The sequence below is a fragment of the Hyaena hyaena genome, unplaced genomic scaffold, assembly GCF_003009895.1.
Source record: "Hyaena hyaena isolate Hyena2069 unplaced genomic scaffold, ASM300989v1 scaffold_49, whole genome shotgun sequence".
Taxonomy (NCBI): domain Eukaryota; kingdom Metazoa; phylum Chordata; class Mammalia; order Carnivora; family Hyaenidae; genus Hyaena; species Hyaena hyaena.
Window position 1 is genome coordinate 1,186,252 of NW_024080681.1, and position 27,526 is coordinate 1,213,777.

The 27,526-nt window shown below is 49.3% G+C and overlaps 1 protein-coding gene across 1 annotated transcript in view; it reads left to right on the forward strand.

Annotated features, from left to right (window-relative positions):
- CGNL1 (cingulin like 1) overlaps window positions 1–27,317 on the forward strand; it is a 158,350-nt gene extending 131,033 nt beyond the window's left edge. Inside the window, exons 11-19 of the mRNA XM_039230651.1 lie at window positions 1,960–2,112; window positions 3,014–3,184; window positions 6,879–7,040; window positions 9,871–9,960; window positions 20,500–20,583; window positions 21,244–21,368; window positions 22,307–22,415; window positions 22,720–22,883; window positions 24,148–27,317. Coding sequence (XP_039086582.1) covers window positions 1,960–2,112; window positions 3,014–3,184; window positions 6,879–7,040; window positions 9,871–9,960; window positions 20,500–20,583; window positions 21,244–21,368; window positions 22,307–22,415; window positions 22,720–22,883; window positions 24,148–24,280 — 1,191 coding nt within the window. The 3' untranslated portion in view covers window positions 24,281–27,317. The remainder of the gene's footprint in view (window positions 1–1,959; window positions 2,113–3,013; window positions 3,185–6,878; window positions 7,041–9,870; window positions 9,961–20,499; window positions 20,584–21,243; window positions 21,369–22,306; window positions 22,416–22,719; window positions 22,884–24,147) is intronic.
- The last annotated feature ends 209 nt before the right edge of the window (window positions 27,318–27,526 follow it).

Sequence of the window (27,526 nt, forward strand, 5' to 3'; positions counted from 1 at the left end):
TGCCTAATCGTGAATATGGGCTCTGAGACATACCCAGGCAGACAATCTATTGCTTGCCTTGACAGATCTCACTACCTTGCAATAGAGGCAAACTACAAGAAATATTTTTTAAATAATTTGGCAAAACTCTTCTTCCAGGCGAATGTGTGTGTGTTGTAGTGGGGAGTGCAGGATTTGGGCAGGGCCCCGGGCCCAGAGTGGGTGAGTCTGGTGTCTCCAGAGGCATGGGCGATCAGGGTCAGGCAGGGAGCCCTGCCTGAGCCACGGCTGAAAGAGAGATGCATACACTGTATGGAGGTTAGAGGGGGCCAAGGCTGGCTTGTCTGCTGGCATGGAGCCTCCAGAATTGGGATCCAGGAGTTCGAAAAGAGAGGCTGGGGGGTCTGGAGAGGCACGGGTTGAGTTGGAGCCTACAGAAAGCCACTGATGTCCCTCTGTATTGGTGGTTTTTCAGGAGCTGACACTATTGAGAGTCACATGTACCTCACTCGCCTTGCCCTGTGTGCTCCTCTTTGCCCCCAACACCACTAAATCACCCACAAAACCAAATCCCAGGAGGTGACCCTGTTTCTGTTATGTGCCCAGCGGGCCTGTGGTGGGACACACTCCTGCTAATTGCCCCCACACTGAACCTCTGATTACCTTCCTTTTACCACCTTCTTTTCTCCCAGCAGCTTTTGTTGACCTTGGTTTCCCGCAGCAATTAACTTCAGCAGCCAGCTGTGTTGGCTGGTTCTCTAGGCGCAGTTAACCTGGCAGAGTGGAGGGGCCAGAAAGCCTCCATGGGTGGCTTTTTGGCCCCAAGTCACAGGGTTGGCCAGCAGCACGGTTGGCTATGCTTTGCAAACTAGGAGTGCCCGAAGTGATTTGGGAGTGTTTTCAAGATGCCTGAGTTGGTGCATGTGACAGCAGCTTGTAAACTGTTAAGCACTGTGCAAATATAAACTGTTGTTCTTACACAGCGTCCACATGGACACAAGACACAGGTCCTGAGCAGTATTTAACCCACATGCAGCTCTCAGAACCCGATAACATTTTCCAGATGATCCAGCCCACCTCTGGGTCATGCTGCCCCCTTCTGAGCTGTGTGCCTTCTCGCTATCTTTACACTAGTGGCCTTAATACTCAGCTACCTTTCTAAGATATTTTAGGATTTTGTTTTAGAATTGCATGTTCTTACATAAAGAATGTTAGACTATGCGACTGGGTGAGGTGAGAGCTTCAGGGGATCCCAGGGCAAACAGCGCACTCAGAATAGTTTCATTTGATGGTATGTAGCAGGATTTGGTGCTGAATCACTAAATAACACTGCACTTTTCTAAGTAGTGCCTTTCCCATTGAACACGTTCTGCTCATCAAGTTTATCCATCTGTGGATTGTCAGATTCCCTTTTCTTCTCTGTAGGAGTCTGACCCACGATTCTGTTTATAACTCTCTGCACATGGACTCGTGATCTATGGGACAACGTTCTCTTTCCTCATAGATTCATTTTTACCTATTTTAACTGTAAGAGTCATTTGCAGAGCAAATTCTAGAACACGAAGTGTAATGCTGTATAGCACAGGATGTAAGTTGCCACCTTGGTCCAGGTGTGTCGGATGTGTATCTTTACCTCACTTTTCAAGCATGAAGTTGAAAATACTGTGTTTTCACACACTGTCCTTATTTGCTACCCGCAGCAGTGGTGGCCGTTTTCTGTATTTCTGTAAGAAACCCTTTGTCTGTCCTTTCATTCTCATGTGTGTTTTTGGCTAAGTCAGCTTCACATTTGGGTCCCCGAATTTCATAACCAACAACGTTCTCGTGTCTTGTGATGGCTTTATTTTGACCCTTTTCCTTATCACTGATGTAGCAGGTCTGATTGCTCTGTGGTGTGGCTGCAGAATCCCTTCTGCCACCTGTCCCTGTGGCTGACCTGGTGGGTAGGTGACAGCCCTCTCCTCTCCCTGCCGTCTGCAGAGAAATCTGACCCGGGCCACCCAGGAGCAGAAGCAGTTGTCTGAGAAGCTTAAAGATGAGACAGAGCAGAAGGAGCAGTTAAGGAGACTCAAGAACGAGATGGAGAATGAGCGATGGCACCTGGACAAGACCATTGAGAAACTGCAAAAGGAGGTGAGGAGCTGGGGGGGGAGGGGGGGAAGGTGTAGACAGGACACCCGTTGGGACCCAGTACCCTTGGAGGCCTCGTGAGAGCTAAGGAAACCTGTACTTAGTCTAAGCACAAATGTGTCAGATTCCTAGATTCACTGAAGCAGCTCTTTGGCCTTGTTGAGAATCCCAGTTAAAGGGAAGCTGGTCTAGAAAATGCCAGTACCCTCTGGAATCTGGGCCCACCTCCTCTCAATAATTACCCAAAGGAACCTGGCATGTAAGTGCAGACCTCACAGGTGTTGCCTGAGTCAGAATCTCTGTGTCTGCATCCATCTTTCTTGGCCAGGAACATGAAAGACAGTTTCAAAGGCCAGTACTAGATACTTCTCTTCTCAGCTCATCTTTCCCCTAAAATACCCAGAAGGAGAAAGGCGCAAGCTGACTGGCTCTGCACGTTCTAGGAGCCACCAGGAGTGCCTGTCATTTCCTGATACCTGCTATGTACCAGTCACTTTACTAGCTATTGTGTAGCTAGAATTCTGTGTGTATTGTTTTAATTCTGACAGCAACCCTGCAGGGTAGATATTATGATTCTGGTGTTTCCAACGAGGACGCCACAAAGGCCCAGGGAGGTTTAAGTACATGTCCCAGTTATGTAGCTGGTACGCGGCAAAGTAAGGACATGACCAAGGTCTGTATATCGAGCTGCAAAAGGTGTGCTGGTTCACCCCTCTGTGCTGCGTCCAAGTTAGAGGGACTGAGCCTGGACAGCCTGCGACCAGGTGCTTTGCACAGTCTTTGGGGAGGTTGTCAAAGAAAGAAGAGGAGATGTGTGTTCTGTGTTTAGATGGGACCCGACCTAGCTCTCTGGCCCCAGATGGGGCATCACTGGGTGGGCTCACATCCACGTCACCCCTTGCAGATGGCTGACATTGTCGAGGTGTCCCGCATATCAACCCTGGAGCTCCAGAACCAGCTGGATGAATACAAGGAGAAAAATCGCAGGGAGCTTGCAGAGATGCAAAGGCAGTTGAAGGAGAAAACCCTAGAGGCTGAAAAGTCACGCCTGACTGCCATGAGGCTGCAGGATGAGGTAATGCCTGGCCGGGTCAGCTCCTGGTTTACCCCTTCTCCAAACTGTCCTTGGAGACTGCTTTCAAGCCCTTCTAGGAGAGACTTGGGATCCATTCTAAGACCGCATTTGTGCTTGATTGTTGATGTTAACCGTTAGGATAGTTACATAGGGCAAATGGCATTCTAAGACACCAAGTCCCAGGGTCTCTGGCATAACTTTAATGTGGCCATTTTCTTGGTTAATTCAAGATTTTCTGCCTCAGATATTTAGCTGCCATGTATGAGCGCAAGTGGTGTACCCAGCTGTGCCCAAATGATTCCTGTGTATTAATATTTTAATTTAATCCTAGAACAATGATTATAGTAAACAGTTTTTTGCCATTCATTTAGAAAATATGGACTTTTATTAGAGTGGTTGTGGTGGACAAGAGCTTCAGAGCAACAATAATGGGTGGAGACAAAAAGAAATCCTTAGGAATTTATGAGTACTGAAATTATTAAAACATTTTTAGTTTTATACTTAGGAAAAATAAAGTAACTCAAATGTTAGCCCCCTTCAGTCTTGACTCATAAAGAACTGAGAAAAATAAAGGGAATGTTTTTGATTATTTTAATGGAAAGCTGAAGGCTCTAAAATACAAGTACAGCGTCTGCTGATTTCTCGTGGTGTCTCTTGCCAGCTGGGTGACCTTGAGCAAGTTACCCCAATTTTCTGAGCATCTCCTTTTTCTCTTTAAAAGTATACAAAACAATGATCATTTTGTAACAAAATTAGAGAACATGTGAGACTATAGAGCACAGACTTTGGATGTCCTGGACACTGATGTTAAGGTTTTTTTTAATTCTGAGATTTGCTTTTTTTCACAAGCAGTGCCAAGAGTGCCGAGATTCCACAGAAAAACAAGCTTTTCTTTAAAAAGCAAATTTTAATGTCTTTGATGATCAAAGAGTTTACCCATGAGCCAGTGCTATAGCTGTGTGAGAGAACAATGTTTGTTTGTTTATTTATAATTTAAAAAAATGTTTTATTTATTTTTGAGGGAGAGAGAGAGACAGCATGAGCAGGGGAGGGTCAGAGAGAAAGGGAGTCACAGAATCCAAAGGCTCCATGCTCTGAGCTGGCTGTCAGCACAGAGCCCGACGCAGGACTTGAACCCATGAACCGTAAGATCATGACCAGAGTCGAAGTCGGACACTTAACCGACTGAGTCACCCAGGCGCCCCAAACAATGGATATTTATTACAGACTTCTAGAACACTTCTGGAAGGACCCTGATAACAGGTTCTCCCTGCTTCAGTGTCATATGATACAGGACTCAGGACTCAACAGATCATTGAAATTAGCATAGTGACATCACAGTTCTCTTTGGCATTAAAAAAAAGTCATTTGCATTTCTACAGCAGATGGGAGGGGAGATTCGGATTGCTTGCCAAAACACCAACAAACACATCATGTGCTGTTTTCATTTCAGAAAAATCAGTGTCACGGTGACCCCTGCAAAGTGTTTCCTGTTGCTCTCTGTAATGGTTATCATTCTGCTAGAATCTTCTGATTGGAAGGAACTTTAGAGATCTAGTTAGATGAGGAAACTGAGGTCCAGAGAGATTACTTGAGATTCCAGACACTATATGTATTCTCTGGTGCATATCTTTACTGCGTGCTCTTAGTTTGACAGAGCCCTGACCAGTTGTCATGGGGACATACTGGGCATTAGAAGGTGAGGTGTGCTGGGCAGTGGGGTGAAGGGATGTGCTGGACATTGGGAAGGGTATCAAGAAGGGAGTGTGGGCTGTACATTTATCTGTCAGTCTCTCTGACTCAAACCTCTTTTTGGGTATTATCTCATTGGATTCTCATGTTAGCTCTTTAAGGTAGGTTTTATGATTGTCCCATATTATAAATCAGGAAACGGAGTCACAGAGGTTTTTTTTTTAATTAAGGCTTTATTTTGGAGAGATTAAAAAAACTTTTTAATGTTTATTTTTGAGAGAAAGCAAGAAAGAGAGAGAGCAAGAGTGTGCGTGCAAGCAGGAGAGGGGAGAGACAGAGAGGGAGAGAGAATCTGAAGCAGGCACCAGGCTCTGAGCTGTCACAGAACCTGATGTGGGGTTCGAACCCACAGACCATGAAATCATAACCTGAGCCGAAGTCAGACCTTTAACTGACTGAGACACCCAGGTGTACCTAGAGAGACTTTTTTTTTTAATGCTCTTGAGTATAGTATCCAAACAATGTTCCATCATTGTTTTTTCTTGGGATGATTCTACCCTTGTGCTTTGTCTGGCTCAGTTACCACCAAGCCAGATGAGTGCCCTTATCTGGAGAGATCTTCCTCAAGGCTATACTGTTCTTACAGAAAAGTCCGTGTTCCTATCAGCCTCCATGAGAGAAAGCCATTTCCTAAAGTCTTTCCAATGGGCTTCCGAAACTAGCCTACCCTCTTGGGCCACCCTGAAGACCATCTTTGAGCCTTCCCCAACTCTTTGTGAAAATCAACCCCGAAGGATGCTGTTCTTTTTTTTTTTTTTTTTTTTTAATATATATAATTAAATTTTTTTCTTAAAGTTTATTTTTGAGAGAGAGAGGGAGGGAGGGAGAACGCAAGCCAGGGAGGACCAGAGAGAGAAGGAGACACAGAATCTGAAGCAGGCTCTGGGCTCTGAGCTGTCAGCACAGAGCCTGATACGGGGCTCAAACTCACAGGCTGTGAGGTCATGACCTGAGCTGAAGTCGGATACTTAACTGGCTGAGCCACCCAGGCGGCCCCAAAGGATACTGTGCTTTAATGGAGTTCTTCACTCGCTGTCATATACTCTCTGAAGGAAATAAACCCCTGGTGTAGTTATTCCTAAGACTGCTTTCACCCCAGCTCCAAGGGAGAAGGGAGTTGGAAACAAAACAGATAGTGTTGGTCTTCACTGTCTCAATCCACACAGATGGGTAAGGAACACCTACTGTGTGCTGAGGTGGCTGGTTCCCTCAGGGAGTTTCCAGAGAAGTAGAAAATATGGACAACCCCTTGTGTATCAATCTCTTTGTAGCACTTTCTTCAAAGCCTTTAGTTCAGTGCCACCTTGTGGATAAAAAAAAAAAAAAACACTGTAAAACATGACAGCTGATACAGGATTTTCTTCTAGAGGGCAGAGTTTTTCACCTAATATCGCACATTTGTATTATTAGATTTTGTGCCTGTAGGTTGTTTTGGGGTCATTAGTTCAATTTTTATTTTCCCCTGATTTTGATCTTCCATTGAAATGACGCTGGTACAGGTGGGTAATAAATTGCACTCTAGGAAGCACTTACCTAGTTCAGTGAGTTTCAAGTGTTTTTGGTCATAACCTATATGGTAAGAAATACATCTTGCATTGCAACCCAGTAATACATATATCTGTACAGATATATGAATATGTGGTACAAAGGTTTCACAAAACAGTATCTTCTTGTACTGCTCTACTCTGATATTTTCTGTTCTATTTAATTTCAAGATGCTAACCAACATCTACTAAATTGAATTTAAAACCCAATGGGTTACTACTTATAGCTGGAAGAGGAAAGTGAGACCCCAAGGGAGTTGGAACTTTCGCAGGCTCTTCTGGTCTCCAGTACGTGGGCATCCCTTGGTCACCGCTGGGGTCAGCCTCTGCGCTGTCTGTCCCGATGCTGTCCAGGGGCTCCTGATGCAGCCCGGATAACCACCCACTCCTCCTTCTAGATGCGCCTGATGGAGGAAGAGTTACGGGACCACCAGAGAGCTCAGGATGAAGCACTTACAAAAAGGCAGCTTCTGGAGCAGACGCTGAAGGACCTGGAGTACGAGCTGGAGGCCAAGAGTCACCTCAAAGATGACCGAAGCCGACTCGTCAAGCAGATGGAGGTCTGTAGGCCACGCGAGTGTGAGCTGGGGCCTGTGAAGGGTGAGAGTGGGACACAACAGAAGCCGTCTCTCTGCGCACACCTAAGCCTTTTGGGTTTTGTTCTCTGAAACAGCCAGCCCTTTGTAGTCATTTCTCGATTAAGGAAGAAGGTGGTAGTTCGTAGATGCGTAGATGCATAGGACATCAGAGCTGAAAGGAATGATGGAAACAGTGCCCTCATTGTCTGCAAGAGGAAACAAAACAGACCCCAAAGAGGCCAGGTGATTTGACATAAGGGCACACAGACAGAGCATATCCTGTTGGTTGGAGATGCTTCTAACTGTAGAGGAGGTAGGACTGCCCCCCATCTGGAGAGGGGCTGAGCTGTGCCTTGCACGCATGCTCCCTGGCCGCCAGCTCTCACTTGCCTCACCACAGGCTCTGCTCTTGTTCCCTGACTCTAGCCCGCTTTGTCTGACACACGATCCAGCTTTGCCAAAGCTAGCAGCAAACTGTGGCTCGATTCGTGTTTGGGTGCACCGTAGGTACATAGCCCAAGACAGTAGGTCACAAGGTGCTCCCTGGAGTCGCCAGCTGGAGGTGACTATTCACAGGATGAAAACACAACACGCCGGAAAAGTGTGACTCAGGGAATGGAACCTGAACATGAGCAGGCTACCAAACATGACAGGAGGGACCTTAACGTCAGTCTACCTGAGCCTGTAAAACAGAGGAATCCTCAAGAACAAAACAACCCCAAACCACAACACCCCCCACCCCGAACACACACACACACACACACCTCACATCTCAATGGAATTTAGAGAGAGACAGAGAATCAGCCCCACAGCTAGGGGAGAAGTTACAGTTGTCAAGGTTTTGATAAAAGACAGTGCTCAAGGACAGGGAGAGATAGTTTGAATTTAAAATCAATGGAATTTCTGATTGGATTTTGCAAATAAATAGAAATAAAACCTCCAGGGGACTTAGTAGCAATATCTATCTAGGGAGTGATGTTTATTAAAGGTTTATTAGAAGGGCCCTTTTTAGAGGCTAGAATAACCTGGTTACAGTTCTGTTGTTCTTTTGTAGGATTGTTGTGTATTTTGCTGTTGTCCTGGTTCTGATCTCCTTAGGGGGGGTCCTTTTAAGGCAAGCTAAGGTCAGCCTGGTTAACTAGGAAGTGATTTTTCAAGGACCTAAACAATCGGGTGAAAACCAGGCTGACGCCTTATCAGGCAGCGGCGTAAGAAGCTTTGGTGTAGTGACCCCTGACCCGGCCCCCTGAATGTTCCTGGTGGGTTTTGAATCGTACAGGTTTTAGGTGGGAAGAGAACCCCACGAGGAGGTGCTTTTACCTGAACATTGGGTTGTCATCTTCTAGAATGTTCTGACTAAAAAGGACATTTCCTTTGGCCAACTCTAGGTCTAGAGGCAGTGACTTAGCTGAGCCTCACTTGGCCCTGTGCAGTGGTCTAGATGTTTCTCCATTAGTGACAGGATGGGCAGCTCTCAGGGCCCTACTGCTGTGAAGCGTGCTGGAAGGGTGTAGGTGGCTAGCAGGACTGTCTTACTGGGACTAGTATCTTGCCTGTTCCTTCACTGGCACTTGGCAGATTAATTCTCGGGACTCCGGAGCTCTGTCAACAATGGGCATTTTCTTTAGACTCAGAAACTCAGGTGGCTGTTTCATGTACACTCGGCACTCCTGGACACTGGGTGCTTTCTGACCAAGGACAGAGCTGTCCCTGGAGGTCAGGAGCCACTGAACGGTGCAGAACCCCCGCTCTCTCTTCCAAATTGGACTTTGGAACTCTCATCCCCTGGGAGAGAGCTTTCTAGGTTCCCTGCAGACTTCATTCACCCACAGGGAAGGCATTCACAGACATTTACTCATTCGCATGAGTTCTGTGAGTCTTATTTTTGGCATTTACAGAGGCGTCCATAGCTTGTCAGCCAACTTTGACAATTGCAGAGACAGTGTTTACGTACAGATGCTACAGACTCATGTTTAAAAACTCACCATGCTAATTGCTTTTTAGCGTGCGTGACTCCGAGTTAACCCAGACATATGACAAATTGGCTAGTGACAGGAGAAACATGTGCACAAACCCCACAAGCAGAGTGGTTTGTGTTAGAAGCCTCTTTTTTCATACACACAGCTACTTCGAAGTGCTTTTCTCTTAGCACTCCGTGGTGTTAAGTGAGGAGCCAGCAAGGAAGACAGAAATGACAATTCTTCTGTAATGCCTGCTTAAGCAGAATGGGCTGCCACTGTGTCTGTTACTCTCGTGCAGATTTGGGACTCCACAGTACAAAGTGCATGGGGTTCCCTAGAAGAAACAGGCAGGTGCAAAAGTATGTCATAGACTTGACTCCTGCAAGGCTCTTAGAAACCCTGAGAAGGAGAGAGGAAAAGCATTGTCTAAGGCTTAGGATATTTAGAGAAATGTGCCTTGGATGGTATCTGAGCACCCATATTCCCTTTTAACAGGTCACTTGGAGACTATAGGCTTAGGTAGATCTCTGTAAAGTTACTGATTCATGAGGGGGGGAAAGACATGAAGGAAACATGTTAAAATAACCCTAGTGCTTATGTTAGGGTTTGGGGGTAATAATTTTTTTCTCCTTTTATGTATTTTAGAAAGGCACAATTATATTTTACATCATGAAAGCAATAAAACACAGGTTTTTGGCCGTATGAGAAGTAGACACATCCTTCCCCCAAACGTTAACCATCCCCTGCTTGGATCTGCCCTTGAGGTTTTCTTTACACAGGGCAGTCCTTGCACTTAACCCGGGTCAGTGCAAGTTCCATAGGGCTGTGTTTGTGTCTTCCTTCTTTCTTAGGACAAGGTGTCCCAGCTGGAGATGGAACTGGAAGAAGAAAGAAATAACTCGGATTTGCTGTCTGAGAGGATCACTCGGAGCAGGGAGCAGGTACTGTGTGTGGTTGAATGATGACTGGATTGTGCTTCGTGAAAAAGGAAATGTGAGAGGTTAAACCCACAAGTTCGGCTGGAGGAGGGAAGAAAAGTTCTTGCCTTATGGAAATGAGGGAAGACTGAGCAGTCTTCCCTGTAGTAAGCCACCAAGACAGAGATAGGATGTATTGTATAAAGCATACAAGGTAGAAGATTCCAGAGTGGTTATGGATAACAGTCTATTTGCCATGATAGGCAAAGTGTTTTTAGAGCAGAGGCTCTAAGAATCATTAGTTCAGCAAGCACTTTTGTGAAATTTGGTGGCTGGCACTGCGTTAGTGTCATGGAAAGTGAATGATGTGGTGCAGACTTGTCCTTTGAGAACTAATACAGACACCTAGGAAGCATTCACCGTACATAACAGTCCCTCCAGGTGAATGCTTTCTGCAGTTTTCAAAGGTAAGAAATTCCCCTTATGTCTGATCTATCCGTACAGCAGTCCCTGGAGGCAGCAGGGGCGAGCTCGCTGTCCTCACGCTGTAGATAATAGAACTCATTTCCCAAACTACACTCCATGTAATCCCAAGGTTTTTGAATTTTGTTTCCATTTTTTAATTAAAAAGAAAGTTTAGAGTGATCACACATGGAAACATTATGGGACAGGATCCCGAGTTCGCTGTGGCAGTTTTGAAGAGAACCTATATTCACTAATCTCAGCCTTTCATTTACATGATAGCTGTGGCTGCCTGTAGAAACCTCTGAAGGGATGTACTCTCGGTGACAGCTCAGTGGTACGCAGGTTGAAAATGGTAGCGGAGAAACTGCACATAGACACCTAGAAGGCTCTTCACCACTTGATTTGCTTTGGGCACCTTCTTAATTGAACAATGCAAATAAAACCTAAAAGCCTTGGATGATGCTGAGTTAAAGTGAGAAAACTGTATAAAGGATTGAAATTAAAAATCTGAGAAAGACAAAGTTCCAAGCTGGTAGCTCCTCTTCAGAGTCAAAGGGGAATCACTGGCTTCTTTTCCATTTGCCACTGTTTCCCTGTTGACAAGCTCTTTGCAGACAAGTAAGGCAGTCCCGCCGTGTTGCTCCTGCGAGTGAAGAACTTGCAATCCGAGGCTCCACGCCCCCTTCGCACTGAGCTCAGGTTCCGTTCCATGTGCATGTTCCAGTGCTGTGCTGGTAGCGTCCCGCTAGAGGGGTGGCCGCCCGTCCAGCCGGAGCTACAGAAGCTCACAGAAGAAGTCTCGTGAAAACCTGAAGTCCAGATGGAAAGCCCAGCCTTGACTCCTGAGCCCTCATAGCTTCTTGAGAAAGTCTGCATTTTGTTAAGTTCTTTAACTGGTATAAAAGCTGCTTGGTGACACGTTCTTGCCAGCTTGGCTGAGCAGCCACATCGCCACAGGGCATTTCAGGATCTACTGAGCATTCATGGTAACAGAAGTGGCCATGAATTTGTTTTGCTAATGCTTTTCGTGCTGTATGCAGGGAATGGGGGGAAAGTCTGTCATCTGTCTATAACCAGGCAGGGAAAACAGATTCCCAGACCTTTACACCAAAGCCAAAACAGACACAGTGACACAGAAAGTGTTGCCTCCCTCTGCTTAGCTGATGGCCTAATAGTTAGAACACTGATCATGTAAATCCGTTTCTTTTGACCCCCTCCTCTCATCTGAGCACGGGAGGCACAGAACTGCTCTCTGTGATATGGCCAAGGTCAAAGATACTTTGACGGAGCTGAGAACTTGAAGTAAGCCCAGGAGGAGGTTAAGGGAATGAACTTGGTTTACTGGAAAGAGCATCAGGCTGTGAATCCAGGGCCAGACTCCTGCACCAGCCCCAGGGAGCTCCAGGAAAGTCCTAGCCTCTCTAAGGGCAGCCTCTAAAGTCTGTTTGCCCAGGCGATTCCTCGAGGCTTCTCCAAATTCTAACATCGAGGTGCTCTCACCAGCTGCATATAACCAAGTGTCTGAGACTCTCTTTAATTCCCCATCCTTTCCTGTGTCTGAGCTGCATGTCTGAAGAGAGGCTTCTGCAGTCTCCAGCCTCTGTCCTGTTCATTCTGTTTTCCTCTTGTGTTTCCTTTCTGCCTCCTGCCCCCTCTCTGAGGTAGGGAGGGAAGGTAAAGCTTAGGTGTCTGTTGTAAGCAGAGGAGCAATGCATCATGTTTAAATTGATGTAGGAATTGCTAAAACAACAGCAAAACAAAACAAAAATCCTGACTTGAAGTGATGTCTCCTGATCAAGACTTGGTCTCAGTAACCCTGATCAAGTGCCCAGGGCCCCTCTTCTGGCCTTTGCTTCTTCTGGATTTGTAAGTGTAGTGTAGAGAAATGAGTTGACCAAGTACCTGCCTCGCAGGAAAGCATTTAATTCTCATTCAATGTAGAGGTTAATCTGAGACTTATTTTTTTGCTTCTTAAAGTCTCCAAGGAAGGGTATAGACAATTGGGTCCTAATTTCATTCCACTTACTGTAACTTCTAGGGCCATGTGCCTGCTGCCTTCCTGCCAGAGTCAGAGAAAGGGGAAACTTCCAAACTTAAGACCCCTTCTCCTCTCCCTCCAACCTATGACCCCTTCTTAACAGGGACATCTGCTAAAGAACAGGAAAGGCTGCCTGTCTGAAAGCTCCAAGCTGATTTATAGCATCAGCCCGAGACGCCCAGCAGACTGCTCTTGGGCTCTGAAAAGGGAAGTCATGGGGAATTTATACTTTTTGGATCTTGCTCTCTTTAAATTGAAAAGGAAAAGGTTACAGCTCTTACTTAAACCTTGCATTCTTACAAGCTCCCTTTTTAAATTTCACTCCCCCCCGCCCCCAAACATCTCTCATTTTTTCCTTTGTCTTCGTGGTAGGGCTTAGGTGGGAAAGCTAGGGAAAGAAGTTTTCCAGAAATACTAGCAAATGGCCAACCCGTTTCAGAGAATCTTAGATCTGGTAAGGACCTCCAAGTTCCTCTCCCCAGACTTCTTGTGCAGTGCACAAGAGGTCTGAGCCTCAGGGCCCCCACGATCTTGCCAGCTCACACAGCCAGTTAGTTGCCTTCGATCTCCTGACTCCCCAGCGTTCTACCTACCAGTGCCCATAAAATCATGGATGGATACCTACTGTGTGCATAAGTAGCATGCGGTAAGGCTGCACAACGATCAGAAGTAGTCCCTGTCCTTGAGTGCTGTCTTTGAAGAGATGGAAGATGCCCCCGGAAGTGGACAACTAACAAGAAAAAGCAGCAGATACTAAATGCCAAGTGTGAGACTTATGTAGCTAATGAGGGAAAGGCCATCACAGCAGCGGTGACCATGGGAGTTCTTAGAGGAAGGCTATCACAGCGAGGAAGACTGTGGGGCTAGTTTTGAAGAAAGGGTAAGATTTAGACAAACCAAGGAATGGGAAGGGAATCCTAGATAGAATGATGGTGTGAACAAAGATTGGGAGGTAGGATATTTACAGTGTTTCAAGGAGCAGTGAATGGACTGCTGTGGCTTGATCAGGTTTTGGTTCCCATAAGGGAATAGCAGGAGCTGAGTTTGGAGAGATAGGTTGAGGGTATTGAATGGATCCTGAAGTGAGGAGCCATAGAAGGTTGTGGAGCAGACAGAGAAGCATACACACTATTCTAGAAGGTTAATGTGGTGGGTTGGGACAGGAGAAGGGGGGACCAGGAGGAAGCGCAACTGGGCTGTTTCAGGGACAGAAAATAAGAAAGGCAGTTTTGAGATCAAACATTCTATCCTTTCCATGGTTTTCTTCCCTTCTTCTTATGCATTCATTTGACACTTAGTAAATGCTGGACACATTATTTGTGAGCTCCCAGCCTTTCTAATAAGGCCGCCTTTTCCATACATGCTCAGGATGTTATTTTTCAGACTGATGGATTCAGGGGATCCTAATAGAAAAGTTCTTTTCAAACTTTTTGGATGCTTGGATTTGTTTCCAGATCTGGCTAATAGGAGAAGGGATACATTTAGACCTGATAAAATGATGGCTTACTCTATAAAACAGAGGTTTCTGTTTTTGAAACCAAATACGGTTTCACCTTATGCAGGAAGGTTTCTAACTTGTAAATTGAAGGAAAATTCATGTAAATAGTGGATATTTTACTGGCTTTGGTCTGTTTAAATCCAGAGAGATTTTTTTCACTCCCCTTCCTCCAAAACCATTTACAATGGCTGGCTTTCCTGAGGCTTCCCTAAGTGCTGGGCGCTGTGCCCTGTGCTGTGCATGCTTTCTGTCATTGTTTCCAGGCCTTGTGAGTAAGTGGCCACCCAGGGTCACGAAGCTTGTAAGAGGGGAACCTAGGATTTGACTCCAAATCCTATTGCTTCCCACGTGTTCCCATCATCCCAGCATCAGGCTAAGACTGGTAAAGACCCGCCCCTCCCCCAGATACATTTAGGGCCTCTGTTCCCAAGTGCAAGATAAAGCCATGGTGTCTCTTATTATGGCTGAGGATTTATGTTCACCTGATCTTCTCTTGACTGTCCTGTGAGTCCTGAATTTACATAGTAAAAGAGGCCCAGCGTTGGTTGGTGTGTTTTAAATGTGTCAGGCTGATGTTCTAGCTCACTGGGCATTGCTGTGTCATTGCTGGTGGTTGAGTACAAACAGTTAACAGTAGGCTGGGCATCAGTGGAGAGGCATTTTCTTGGCCACAGAGGCCGAGGTAACTCAGCATAGTGGCAAGGTGATTCATCTAACGTAGGCAGCTGGCAGACAAGAGGAAAAATACCAACTGGAGAGCTTTGGTGGCTTTATGGTCTTTCCAGGGGCTGAGTGAGGCAGCTATGGGATGAGTCCCAGTGGATAAGGTTGCAGGCCTCTGCAGTCATTCCCAGGTGGTGGGCTCCCATCTGCTCCTCAGTCTGCACCAGGGGGATGCATCCTCTAGGATATGATACCGGGAAATGGCTCCTTTGCAGTCAGGGACAGAAGGATCCTAACGGGGTTTCCTTTCTTTTAATGAAAACAGTCCTACTCTCAGAATTGCCTCCTTTTGTATGGGATTCTCAAAACCCAATGTGTATAGTTAGTTAATAACGATTTTCCTCTCCTATGATTGAGGATCTTCCTGGTATTTTTAATACCAGCCAGGAGTGTAGGTCACAGGACCCTTTACAGCCCAATGGTAAGCACAGGTGATGGGGTAAAATACTGTTATTAGCAATCATAAATATCTCTGGCTTCTCCTTAACCCGGAAGGCAGCTGCTTTTAATCCCGAGAGCTGCTCAGGACATGAGTGCCTCTGACATAAACCCCACTGGAATCTGATACTTTTATTTCCGATCAGAACGCTCTAGGTTTAGCATTCCTTCAATCCAGCTGGGATAAACTGTTGCTTTCAGCTCCTGTTCTGGTTTTAATTTGATTGGAAAGTTTTTATTTGGTCTATTTAATATAGTTGAAGGGTAAACAGCATAAGAAGCACTAAACTTATATAAAGAAATATTTTCCCAGACTCAGATTTACTTCTCTAGTCCAAAGGAGGAAGCTGGCCAAGCCAGAGGCTTTCCTTTTCCTTTTTTCTGGCCAGTATGGGCTCAGAGGAAGAAGGATCTGATCTGGAATCTTCTCAAGTCACTGGGCCAGGCCTAGAGATCACTGTATTGTGCAGAGCTAAAACCCAGTCTCGGGAGCCATGCCCATCACTTCACGTGGTATTTCCTTGTATAAGGCTCCACGTGGTGGATTTATTTTGGAATTTTCTGTCAGGTCGTCCTTTCAAGAACCGAGGGAAACCTATCCTGCCTGCTAAAAGCCTTGGATTGCAAAAGACTCCAGAAAAATTGACGGCTGTTCACAGTAACTGTTAAGTTTTATGGTTGCACATTTGTTCCTTCCTGTTCCTGGCTCTGATTTATTTTGTACTTCCACTTTAATAGCCATCTTTTGAGGGGATGTGGTGAAGTATAAGTAATTCCTGTTTTGTTTTGGTTTTGGTTTTGGTTTTTTCCCTTTGGAGCATCACCATTTGCCTGGGGCGGCTCTCCAGGGAGGCCTTCAACCTGAGAGTCCTCTGGGATGCTGACCCCCTGAGTTTGCCTCTGCACTGGGAGGCCCATATGCTGCCAGGACCCAGATTTTCTAGTCAGGGGCCTGGCTGCGTCTTTCAGTTGCAGGTTGGTCCTGAACTCCCAGTCTGGGTTCAGCACTGCGTGGCCCCTCCGTGGTCCTCGAATCCCTCCCTGGCGCTGTCCGCCTCACTCCTCTGTGGAAATACCAACCAGAACACGCTCTCCTTGTGGGATTTGCCTTTCATGGAGAGACCAGGGTTTTTTCCAAGTGTGCTGAGACAGAGAAAAGGAGTGAATGATTTTTAGCCATAAAGCCTGGGTTAGAATCCCAAAGCTGTTTCCGGCATTCCTGAACCCCCCACCTGGAAAATGGGGTCATAACATCTGCATCACAGGGTGCCAGGAGGATTGAGGGGCCCACACGTGCCCAGGACGCTCACAGTTGCCCGGCCTTGCCTGTCACCAGGGGCTTTTGCTTCTTGGTGTGTCCCTGCTCGGTCCTCGGGCCTGGAGCACAGCTGCAGCAGTCACCACCTGACCCCCTAAAAACAAATGCTGTAAACAGCTGCAGTGAGACCCCTGCCCCCGCCTCTGCTCTGCCAGCCTTTTATTGTCTTTTGGTATTTTTTGGTCTCACATCTCACAGCAACTGGTAACCTACAGTTCTTCCTTAACCCACACTTTTAGGGAAATAATTTTCCTTTCCTCCCCTTCCATGCGTCTGAGCTATAGGTGCCTGCCTCCCCTAAGCCCTGTGTTTTGCTCTCTCTCAGAGGCTCCGAGAATGGTCTCTCCCATTCCAGGCTTCCCCCAGCACCGGGCCTGCATCCTGTCACTGCCCGTACACGGTCAGTCTCCCCTCCAGCTCCCTTCTCCCAGCTTCTACAACTCTCCCTTCTCCGTGATTCTCACCCTTGCCTGCTGATAGGCTTGTCCCTCTGTGGCAGTCCTCTTTGCGAAACCTTATGTCCCCAGCCCTTTAGCTGTAGGTGACTCTTGTCACCGCTGAGGTTCAAGGAGAGGCAGTGACCCACCTCTTCACACCCAGCACCTTCCCAGTTTCTGCAGTTGGGTTCTCCTCTCCACCGAGCCTTCCAGAGCGGGCATCTTGTTCAGCTCAGGTGCTTTTCCCTGGGCTTCCTTATGCCTGACCTTCCTCACTTCTCACCCTTCGTGGCTTTGGGGACAGAGCAGTGTCCTGGTTTCCTCCCGGCTTCCCCTACTGGGAGTTGGGGGAGCGTGGTCCGCAGGGCACATACCTGGGTCCTCTTCATCAGCCGCAGCTTCAGCTGGTGTCACCCAATCTCTTTGCCTGTGTCCTCAGTCTCTCCTGGGTTCCAGAGAGAGATGGGGCTGTTAACAGGACCCACCTCCTTTAGCGGGGTGAGGATGGAATATGAGCGCAGTCCCCGTACTCGCTCCTGTCACCTGTTCTGACAGGCCCCGTGTGACTGCTCCCTGTCCCCTATCTTAACCTGCTTGTCCCCTGCCCCTGTGTGTCCAGTTCCTCCAGCAACCCATCCCGTTCCCACCTGCCGCCCTGACTCACCCGTGGCCCTGGTTTCACAAGCTCTGTTCCCTCTGCTGCCCCGCTCAGGCTTTCAGGTAGGTTGCAGCTGAGGGTCCCTTTCCGGCCCTCTGAGCCTGGGCTGTGACTGCTGCCATGGGGCACGTGTACAGGACTGGTTCGTTTGCCCCCCACAAGGCTATACTGCGGGCAGGTCCTGTGTTAGTCTTCAGTGTCCTCGGGCTGACTGTAGTGTATCCTGTCCCATCCCATCATCCAAGACCCACTGTCCCCGAGCAGGCAAGTCAGTGTGTTCACAGACACGTGCTCACTCGTGCCTGACAGGGCATGTCTTTTCTGGGGGCGCTCCTCGGAGTCTAGAGAAATGGGGCAACTCCTCTGTGGCCTGAGGATGGGGGCAGCGGCCTCTGGCTTCCTCAGGAGAGCCACACAGCACCCCAGAGGGCGGCAGAGCCGTCAAAATGTGCCTATACTGTACACTGTGCTTTCAGCCACCTCGAAGGGCCTTCACAGGCTTCTCGTTCAAGTGCCTTGTTTTAGAGACGAGTCTGCCTCCCAAAGGTGAGGTGACTGAGGTCACACACAAGTGAACACAGAGCCAGAAAAGGAGCTGGGTGGCCGCTGCTCGTCTGTGTCATTATTTCCCATCACAGTGACATTTAACCGTGTTCTCAGTGGAGTCCTGGCCTCTGCCCAGGGCCGTGAACAGAACGCTCCCCCCGGGAGGCACGTCGCAGTCCCGTGGCCCGGCCACTGACGTCGTCCGTGCGTGGTGTGGTGTCGGCCGGTGCAGAGGCCCCGCTCTGAGTGGGCTGTGAGCCCGCATTCATTAGCTGTGAACTTTGTGCTCCTGTGGCAGGTACAGGAATATTCCGGCACCTTTATAGCATGTGATTCTCAAGGGCTCTGGGGCCACGCAGGGTGGGAGCCGCGTCGCGGGCAGAATTCTCCACGCTCCGCCGGCTGACCTTTTGCATTGCTGGCATTCTTCCCTGCTGCATGCAAGCGTGCCCTGAGGAGACTGCCTTCTCCCCAGGTCTCGGTTTTTACAAGAGAGCTGTATTCGAACCCTAGATTCATTTGAAGCCTTTTCAGCAAGTTCGTCCAGAGAGTCAGGGCAGGTGGAGTTGTGGTCTGTGAGTAGGTTTAGTCTGGATTCTAGTCCTGCTGCCTCTGGTCACATGTATAACCACCCTGGGCATCAGTCTCCCCTGCTGTACAACTCTGTCCCACCCTCCCCCACCCCCCAACTTAGAAGCCTGCCTGTCAGAAATGCAAAAATGTGAGCATTTTTTGTTTTGACCACACAGGTACCCCCTCACCTGTGGGCACAGTCCCAGCCTCCTCCGTGTCCAGGCCTTGCCGGTGGCCTCTCTCATTCCTCAGCACCCCCTGTCGCCCACTCCAGGCCAGCCACACCATGCTGCTCAGTGCACGGTGCAGGGACCGTGGGAGAAGGGAGCAGATGCAAGTGTGGCCTGGCAGGCATGGTCATGTCTCCTGTTATTCCCGGGACCCCCTGGGTCTTGCTTTCCAGGCAGATGGCGGGGGCAGGGTGAGCTTTGCTTTTCCTCAGGTGCTTGTGCAGGTGGTGAAAATCCCAGTGGAGGCCAGGCTGGGGAGATTGTTAGAGACACTCCCCAGGCATCCTGGGACTCCCGGGCGCACATCTCTGATCCCAGCTGAACCCTCACCTTACAGAGGAGGGAGTGGGTTTATTTTACTGCTTCCCACCGTCAGTTCTCCTGGCCTCTTCTGATTGCCCTCTGCTGGCCAGTCCTGGGAGCAGGGTCTGGAGCCTCTGCCTCTGGTGCTGGTTTCACTGCTGCCGAAAAGCCCGCCTGGAATGGGGAACAGAGGCAGGTGATAGGACTTCTTTCCGGGACTGCTTAGCCAGCCTCATTTCCTTTTACTACAGAAGAAATCCTCGGTAACATTTAGCCTTCGCCAGGTCACTGCAGTTGCCCAGTGTTCTTGCTGACTTCTGTTTGTGGCACACAAAGAGAGAGCTCTAGCAGCATCTGAGGTAGGCTGACTGTAGATGCCTTTGCTGAGGTTTGCACTTGCAGTGCAGCAGTCAGGAACTCAGAGGAATGCTAGCGCCCCCTGTTACTAGTTGTGTAGATCTTGGGCAGGTTGGATCACTGACTCCTAGTTTGCCTGGACTCAGTTTTAGCGTTGGAAGTCCTGTGTCCTGAGTCCTGGGTGAGCTACCTGGAGTGGTTGGTCACCAGACAAATTGATGAGCTTCTCTAAAGCCCTGGCACCCTCAGCAGAGATAGTTTTGCCTACTTTGTAGTGGAGTTCCAGGGACATAACCTGATAGTGATTGTGGAGTGCTAAGCAGGTCTCAGTTTTCTAGAGCTCTTGTAACAAAATGCCACCAATGGGGTGGCTTAGAACAACATAAATGTGTCATTTCACAGTCCTGGAGCCCAAAAGTCTGAAATCAAAGTGTCAGCAGAACCGTACGCCCCTTGGGCCTGTAGGGAATGCCGTGTTACTTCTTCCTAGCTTCTGGCAGTTTTCTGGCCCTTTGGCATTCCTTGACAGGAGAGGTCTCCCCTCAGTCCTTTCTCTTCTCATGGGTGTCTTTTCTGGCTGCATGTCTGTCTTCCCTGCATCCAGGCTTCCCCTTTTTATAAGGCCACTAGTCATATTGGATTAGGACCCACCCTAATGACCTCATTTGAGCCTGGTTACCTCTGTACAAACTCTGTTTCCAAATAAGGCCACATCTTAGTTACTAGGAGTTACTAGTCTGTATCTTTTGGGGGGGGGGGGCACAATTCAGTCCATAGCAGCAGGGTTACTGCTGTTTGTATCATTATCTTTGCAATCCTCAGGAAACCAAGAGTATCTAAGAAACACCTCCTGCCCCCAAGAGGAGACGGTGTGGGGAAGAGGAGCTGGCTTGGTGGTTGGCATTTGGTACCTGGGAACCATTTGAGCATGAAGGATACAGACACAGCCTAACTGCTGGCTTTGTTCTGCTTGGTGCAGATGGAGCAGATGAGGGGCGAGCTACTCCAGGAGAGAGCTGTCAAGCAGGACTTGGAGTGTGACAAGATTTCCCTGGAGAGGCAGGTAAGGCTGACTTTGGACTATACCCCCCCCCCCCCCCATGGGGGTCTTCTTTGCAGGGCATCCCAAGAGCTCTGGGACGTAACTCACCTGAGAGGTGGAGGTGTTCCCAAAGGTCTTTTCCAGAGAGGTTTTCCCAATAATATTAAATCTGCTTGGAGGTTGAGCAGCCACGGAAGGAGAAATTGCAGGTGGTGGCTTCTGGATCCTAAGAGGGCTAAATTCTAATGTAAAAGGAATGAAAAAGAGCCGTGAGCTGCCAGCAAAGCTTATTTGAATCATTATTTCTCTTACATGCTGTTGGTGTAAATGCTTCACTGAATACCATGGATGATATTGGTGAAAGAGCCTATTTCTCCTGCCTCCCCCACCCTGGATGGGTTTGAAAGAAGAACAGGGCCACACCTGTTTGCCTGACATCCAGAAGTCCTAGGATGTGCCAAAGATTTCACTTGGGCTCCTAAGGGCCTGTGGTAGAACCTCTTCTTTCCCCCGCAGGGAGCTGAGGGCTCCTGCTTTCCTGGAGAACTTGCTCTTCCCCAGGCCCCCTGGGGCCCCGCATCCTGCCATGGAAGGCAGGCTTATCACAGTTGCCCACCCTATATCCCTGCACAGAGGGCACGCCAGACACACACCCCTCACAGCACCCCTGTCTGATTCTAGAACAAGGACTTAAAGAGCCGGATTATCCACCTGGAAGGTTCCTACAGGTCCAGCAAAGAGGGGCTGGTGGTGCAGATGGAGGCCAGGATCGCTGAGCTGGAGGACCGCCTGGAGAGCGAGGAGAGGTGAGCCCGGTCAGGACCAGCTGCCGTGCAGAGGCCTGGCACGTAGTGATGGTGACACTGCAGAGCGCTTTCCCGCGTGTGTCTCTTCCTGTCCTCATGAGCCTTCGTGTGAGGAAGACAGAGCAAGTAAACCGATGAGAGCACCGAGAACTGTCCCAGCGAGTACTTGAGGAAGGTGGCCAGGCTGAATATCCATGCGCAGGACGCCTACTCCTGAGTCCACAGCTTCCCCACCGTGCTGGCTGCCCCTCCCCCCGACCCCTCAGCAGGCCAGGCTGCCTCATAGGCTACTGAGTTTGAGCTGGATTAGAGGCAGGGGGTTGACTCTTCCCTGGGGGCCAGGGATATCAGAGCAGAGGCCAAGTGTCATCTCAGAAATGGGCGGGACCCCCACAGTGGGTGGGAGGCATTGGGATCAGAGGGCCACACTCATTTCCCGAAGATTCTCTGCAGCTAGCTCTAAGATCATAGCCTAGGGGCCAGTACCAGGTTGAGCTTGACTGGCCTCCGTTCTCACTCTTGATCTCCACCTTCCTGGAAGGGGCGAGGTATGTGTGTGATTGGCACTGTGCACTATCTGTTTTCAGGAGGACTTGGGGACCGGGCTGGGGCAGCCTGACCCCTGCGATGCTCACACCTGGTGGTCAGAGACCCTCTGCTTTACAAAGTAGCGTCTGGGACTACAGGAACTCAGGGCAGCTCCAGTCCCAGCTCTGCCTGTCACTGACCCTGTGGCTTCAGGCGGGGCACTTCCCTTCGTGGAGCCCCATTTCCTCACCTGTCCAGGGGGCAGCCCCTTTGTCCCGTACTGTCATGTTCTCCCAAGCGTCACGCTGACCAGGCCACCTGGCTGGAGCTTCCCCTCCTCCGAGACCTGGCCTGGGCCTCCTGAAGGGCTGGGATGAGAGGGTCTCATTTTGTTCCCCCAACCTTTCCAGGGAGCGGGCCAGCCTCCAGCTCAGCAACCGACGGCTGGAGCGGAAGGTGAAGGAGCTGGTGATGCAGGTGGACGATGAGCACTTGTCCCTGACTGATCAGAAGGACCAGGTGAGAGACACTGATTCTCAGATGGGGTTTTACACCCTCATGGCAGGAAGGCGATGGAGTTGTGGAGGCTGAGTCCCATCTTCCCCTCTCCCCAGATGCATCATAGAACAGCGGGGCCTTTGTAGCCTACTTCAGTAGGGGGTGCAGCAAGTCCTGGCCCCTGAGCTGAGACTGGTTACTCCCTTTGCCATCTCTCCGTCTCCTGGGGAGATGGTGGCTGGATTGCTGGCCTGCCTGTGCTGGACTCTTCTCTGTCTAGCTGGGCGACCAGCTAGCACTCAACCTGCCCTCTCTCCGAATGCAGCTGAGTTTGCGCTTAAAAGCAATGAAGCGACAGGTGGAGGAGGCCGAGGAGGAGATTGACAGACTAGAAAGTTCCAAAAAGAAGCTGCAGAGGGAGCTGGAGGAGCAGATGGATGTCAACGAGCAGCTGCAGGGACAGCTCAATTCCATGAAGAAGGACCTAAGGTGGGTGAGCGTGGCAGCCCCGTGGGGACCATGATCTCCCTGACATTTGAGGCGAGATTGGCGCTTTCAGGGTGTTCTCACTCCCGGTCTCTGAAGCCAGTTCCTTGTTGTTGCCTTGAGGGGTCATCCCATCCTAGAGAGTGGCCACATCCACTAGGTGACCCTGTGTGTTCAGTCAGGTCTCAGATGTGTCATCCTCATACCAGTCTCTTGATGTCAGCTGAGCAGTTCATCCCTCTTACCCATAAGGGGAAACCGAGGCTCAAAACAGGCATCCCAGCTCTTACCGCCATGGAGGGGGCAGCTCTTAGATCAGCACTTAGGACACCTGCTTGTAAGGAGAAATTAGATAAGGTTTGGGTTCTTATCCTCATGAAGACTAGACTGTCTCAGGAGACAGCTGCTTCTAAAGCTCCCCTGCCGTGATCCTAAGGGGTATGGGCATGGGGGTCACTTTCCCTGCCCCAGGGTCATTGGGGTGCAGAGTGAGATTAGGTTCATGCTCATCCATAGAGCTGAGCCTTTCTCAGAGGCTGACTATGCTGGTGGCATAGGTGGTCTCCTCTAAATGGACAGAAGACCCCAGCCTGTTGAGAATCCTATAACCAGGGCCTATTGATCAGGGCTGGTATTAGGGTGCACCATTTGCGGGGGTGCCAAAAATCTCAGTAATCAAGGTAGATAATTAATGCAGTATTATAGAAAATAAATGCAAAAGCCCATGGTAAACAAGATACCAAATTTAAGATGGGATCAACAACGGGGCACCTGGGTGGCTCAGTCAGTTAAGCTTCCAACTTCGGCTCAGGTCATGGTCTCATGGTCCATGGGTTCAAGCCTGGTGTTGGGCTCTATGCTGACAGGTCAGAGCCTGGAGCCTGCTTGGGATTCTGTGTCTCCCTCTCTCTGCCCCTCCCCATCTTGTGCTCTGTTTCTTTCTGTTCTGTCTCTCAAAAATAAACAAACGTTTAAAAATTAAAAAAACAAACAAATGGTGGGATCAATAACAGCACCCTGACAAAACATATTGTAGCTTGAGGCCAAAGGAAAAACCAGTACTACCCAACTTGCCCCAGCCCTGCCCAGCCCTCCGTGGGCAGTTTGCACCTGCTGCTGAAGGAACTGTCAGGTGTACACCAGCCCATGGGCTTCTGTGCCAGCCGGTGGGGCGGACAGACAGGAACCCAAGGCCCTTCCTTCATCCCCTGAGCAGAGACGGACCACAGCCCAGGGCCTGGACACATGCTCCCTGTTGTTTCTGCAGACTTAAGAAGCTGCCGAGCAAGGTGCTGGACGACACTGATGATGATGACCTCAGCACGGACGGTGGGAGCCTCCACGAGGCGCCGCTGAGCTACACCTTCCCCAAGGACAGCACTGCCATCAGCCAGATCTGAGCCCCCTTCCGGGGCTGTGGAGGTGGCCTGTCAGGCCTCGCAGGGACCCCAGCCAGCCGCCTGCATTGGGGACCCGCAGCTAACTGCGCACGTGCAGCAGGGAGCCGGTGAGGCCGTGACCACGCAGAGCGGAGACCGGGCGCCCCCTCTTCCCAGGACAGCCTGGTTCCTACACGTCGCAATCCTCTCGTGGTCCCGTGGTAGCGGCCGCTCCCAGCTCAGGCAGGTGGCTACTGCAGCGTAAATGTTGATGTCACTGCGGGGTTTGGAGAATATGACTTGGCAGGAGAAAGCCCGGGTGCAGCACCGCGGTCTGCTGGCACCGATTGCAGTGCTGCTCCTGCCCCTCCCCCACCAAGGAAAAGAGTCCAAAGTGCTAGAATAGCCGTCGTCGGGGGTGGGGGGGATGTATAAACTGTACATATTTTAATCCCGGTTCTCATGGACTGCTGCTGTTCCACTGTGGAATGTTACAGAGGCTTTGTAGGGTGGCTTGTTTGTAAACTCCACACTTCTAATTATTTTTTTAAAACATGGAGCTACTGGATTTTACATATTAAGACACAGATGAGAGAGAGGGTAGCAGACAGACTGCTTTGGACATCAGAGTTGGAAAAAAGGAATTGTCATGGTGATAAGGGACAATCCTGAGAAGAGAAATTCAAGTGGTCTTGGTAAATAACTTATGGAAGGAGAGAAAGTCTGAGGGTCACTTCTATCTGTGGCCCTGCTTACTTTATCTAGAATTTTGTTGTGATTTCTAAACCTTGCTGAGACCAATTCCCACTCAACAACTGCAATGTGGTTTCCACAGTTGAAGTAGGGAGACTTGTAATTAAGGTTTCTGGCATATGATGTAGTTTCTGGAGGGTTGGGGTCTTCCTGTCATTTATCCTTTCCTCCTTCCGCCCACGTCAGGCCCCAAGTAGCCTCCTCTGCCCAGAGTTGCTGGGTGGGGAGTCGGAGGATGTGGGGAAGAGAAAGCAGGGTCCAGTAAGGTCATGGGGAAGGGGAGGAGAGGAGTAAGCAGGTGTGTGTGGGTGTGCGCAGGAAGAGAAGGAAGTTCTTGAAAGCTGGGGGGATGTGTAGACAAGGGGTAGGTTGAGCAGACTCTCGAGTTTATGTCAGGAAAGCGAGGGAAAAAATGAAGCCAGACAGGAGGTGTCTCTGTACAAACCGGAAGGATCCTCCCAGCTTCCTGGGACAGAGGGACGTTGGCCTGCACGAGGCACGCAGTAATTGGGATTGAGCGAGTTCTGTGGTGAGACCACGTTGCTGGGACAGCATAATAGGGAACTGGAGTTGGGAACATGCAGTATCCCAGTACTTCCTCCTGGCCTTTCTGTTGTCACCTACACCGTGACTGTTCCCAGGTATGACCAGAAGCCAAGTCCAGTCACAGCTGGGCCCCTGTAAGTGAAGGCCAAAGTGAGAGCAGGCAGGTCAGTAGGGCCACCGCCAGCGAGAGAGCACTGTTAGATATGTGTGTGTGTGTGTGTGTGTGTGTGTGTGGTTACACACACACACACACACACATTCTCTCTCTCTCTCTCTCTCTGTCTCTGTCTCTGTCTCTCTGTCTCTGTCTGGGGCAGAGAGAATAGTGTTCAGTTGCTTTGACAGTGTCCTCAGGCATCCTAATAGATGGGAAGCCTGTGAGCCAGAGAACTCTGTGACATTTACCATGAAGAGCAGGGAGTTTAAGTGCCCTGCCTACCCCAGGTCACAGAGCCCACTGACCGGGATTCAGGGTGATCAGCTGGGCTTAAAGGCAGGTGTACCATCCTTCCCCCCACCCAACGCCCACCCCCATCCACCACAGTTGAGGGCTTTGGAACCAGAAGAGCCAAGCCTTCCTCCACCTCTGCTGGCTTGAAGTGGTTCTTGCCTCTGATTACTTGTTTGAGGTGTGGAGAGATTCCTCCCTTTAGCCAGTCATTCACTGAGCAGATATTTACTGGGCATCCGTCATGTGTCAGCCACAGCGCTTGGTACCTGAAATAAAGCAGTGATTATAGCAGACCCAAATCCCCTTCTGGAGTGCAGTTAGGGGAGAGAGGGGGATGACAGCAGTTATACAAATGAACACAGAGGCTGAGCCCCTCCGTACCCAGCCCTGGAGCCCCTCTGTCCCCTTGGGGACACGACAAGCCTGGTTCACTGGAATTCTCTTCAACCCTCAGAATATTCTTGGTTTCCCTGCTTCTTCCACCTTCTTTAGATATTTGCCAAGAAGTCAGCCTAAAAATGCCTCACCCCACTCATAACTATAGGTGGGAGGGGAGAAAGGTCAGAGGTGCAAGAACTTTGGGGCTAAGTGTCCATCTTGGTTTGTGAGAAAGCCACTGTCTCTCTTTCTGGCCAGTTCCATGCGGTAGCCATGAGGCTGGCTGTAAGAAGCAAAAGTGCGCATGAAAAGAGAACAAAGATCAGCATCCAAAAGGGTTGCATCCTTACCATAGAAGACGGGCCGCTGTGGATGTTAACAAACACATCACTCTACATAAGAATGGCTCTAGCAGTGAAGTGTGTGGTGTAACCCTTGGAAGCAACATTGGACTGGGTCTTGAGAGGTGTTTTCAAGTCCTCACTCTTCTTGCCCCAGTGACCTTGATAGGGGTGACCCTGATGGGGCGTGTGCTCCAAAGAGTTCCTGGAATAAATGAGGACCATGGCGCAAGGTCCCTTCCAGCTCTGACTTGCTATCATTCTTTGATTTTATTATATACTCAGTGTTTTCTGTTTATTGCTTTAAGAACTAACCCTACTAAGGAATATTTTCTTTAGCTTAAAAAGAAAAAATATTTAATAAACAAATACGTGGCCAAATGCAATGCCGAGGAGACAATCATCATATATCTTTATAATTTTATTTTCCTGCTTCGGAGTGTCCTTTGACGAAGGCAAGAGGCTTTCAGGGTATGTCTGGCTGCTCTGGTTCGTCTTGGGGAAGAGACGTCCGGGCACAGCTACCTCCGTGTACGGGAACTGGATAAAGCAAGTTTGCCTTTCAATAAATGGTGTCACCCAGCAGAAATCTTGACTCTCCCGTTATTTTGACTCCCTTGTTTTTTCCAGAACTTGGCTCTGTGTCCACCAAGAAACAGCCAAGGTGCATGGCTGGCAACAGCTCGAGGAGGTGGAACTTTTCATGCCTGGGACCCGTTTCTGAAATAGAAGGGCGGGCGTGGGTCAGTGGTAAACACAGAGAGAATTAATACGGCTGCAGCTGATGGTGTTCGGAGA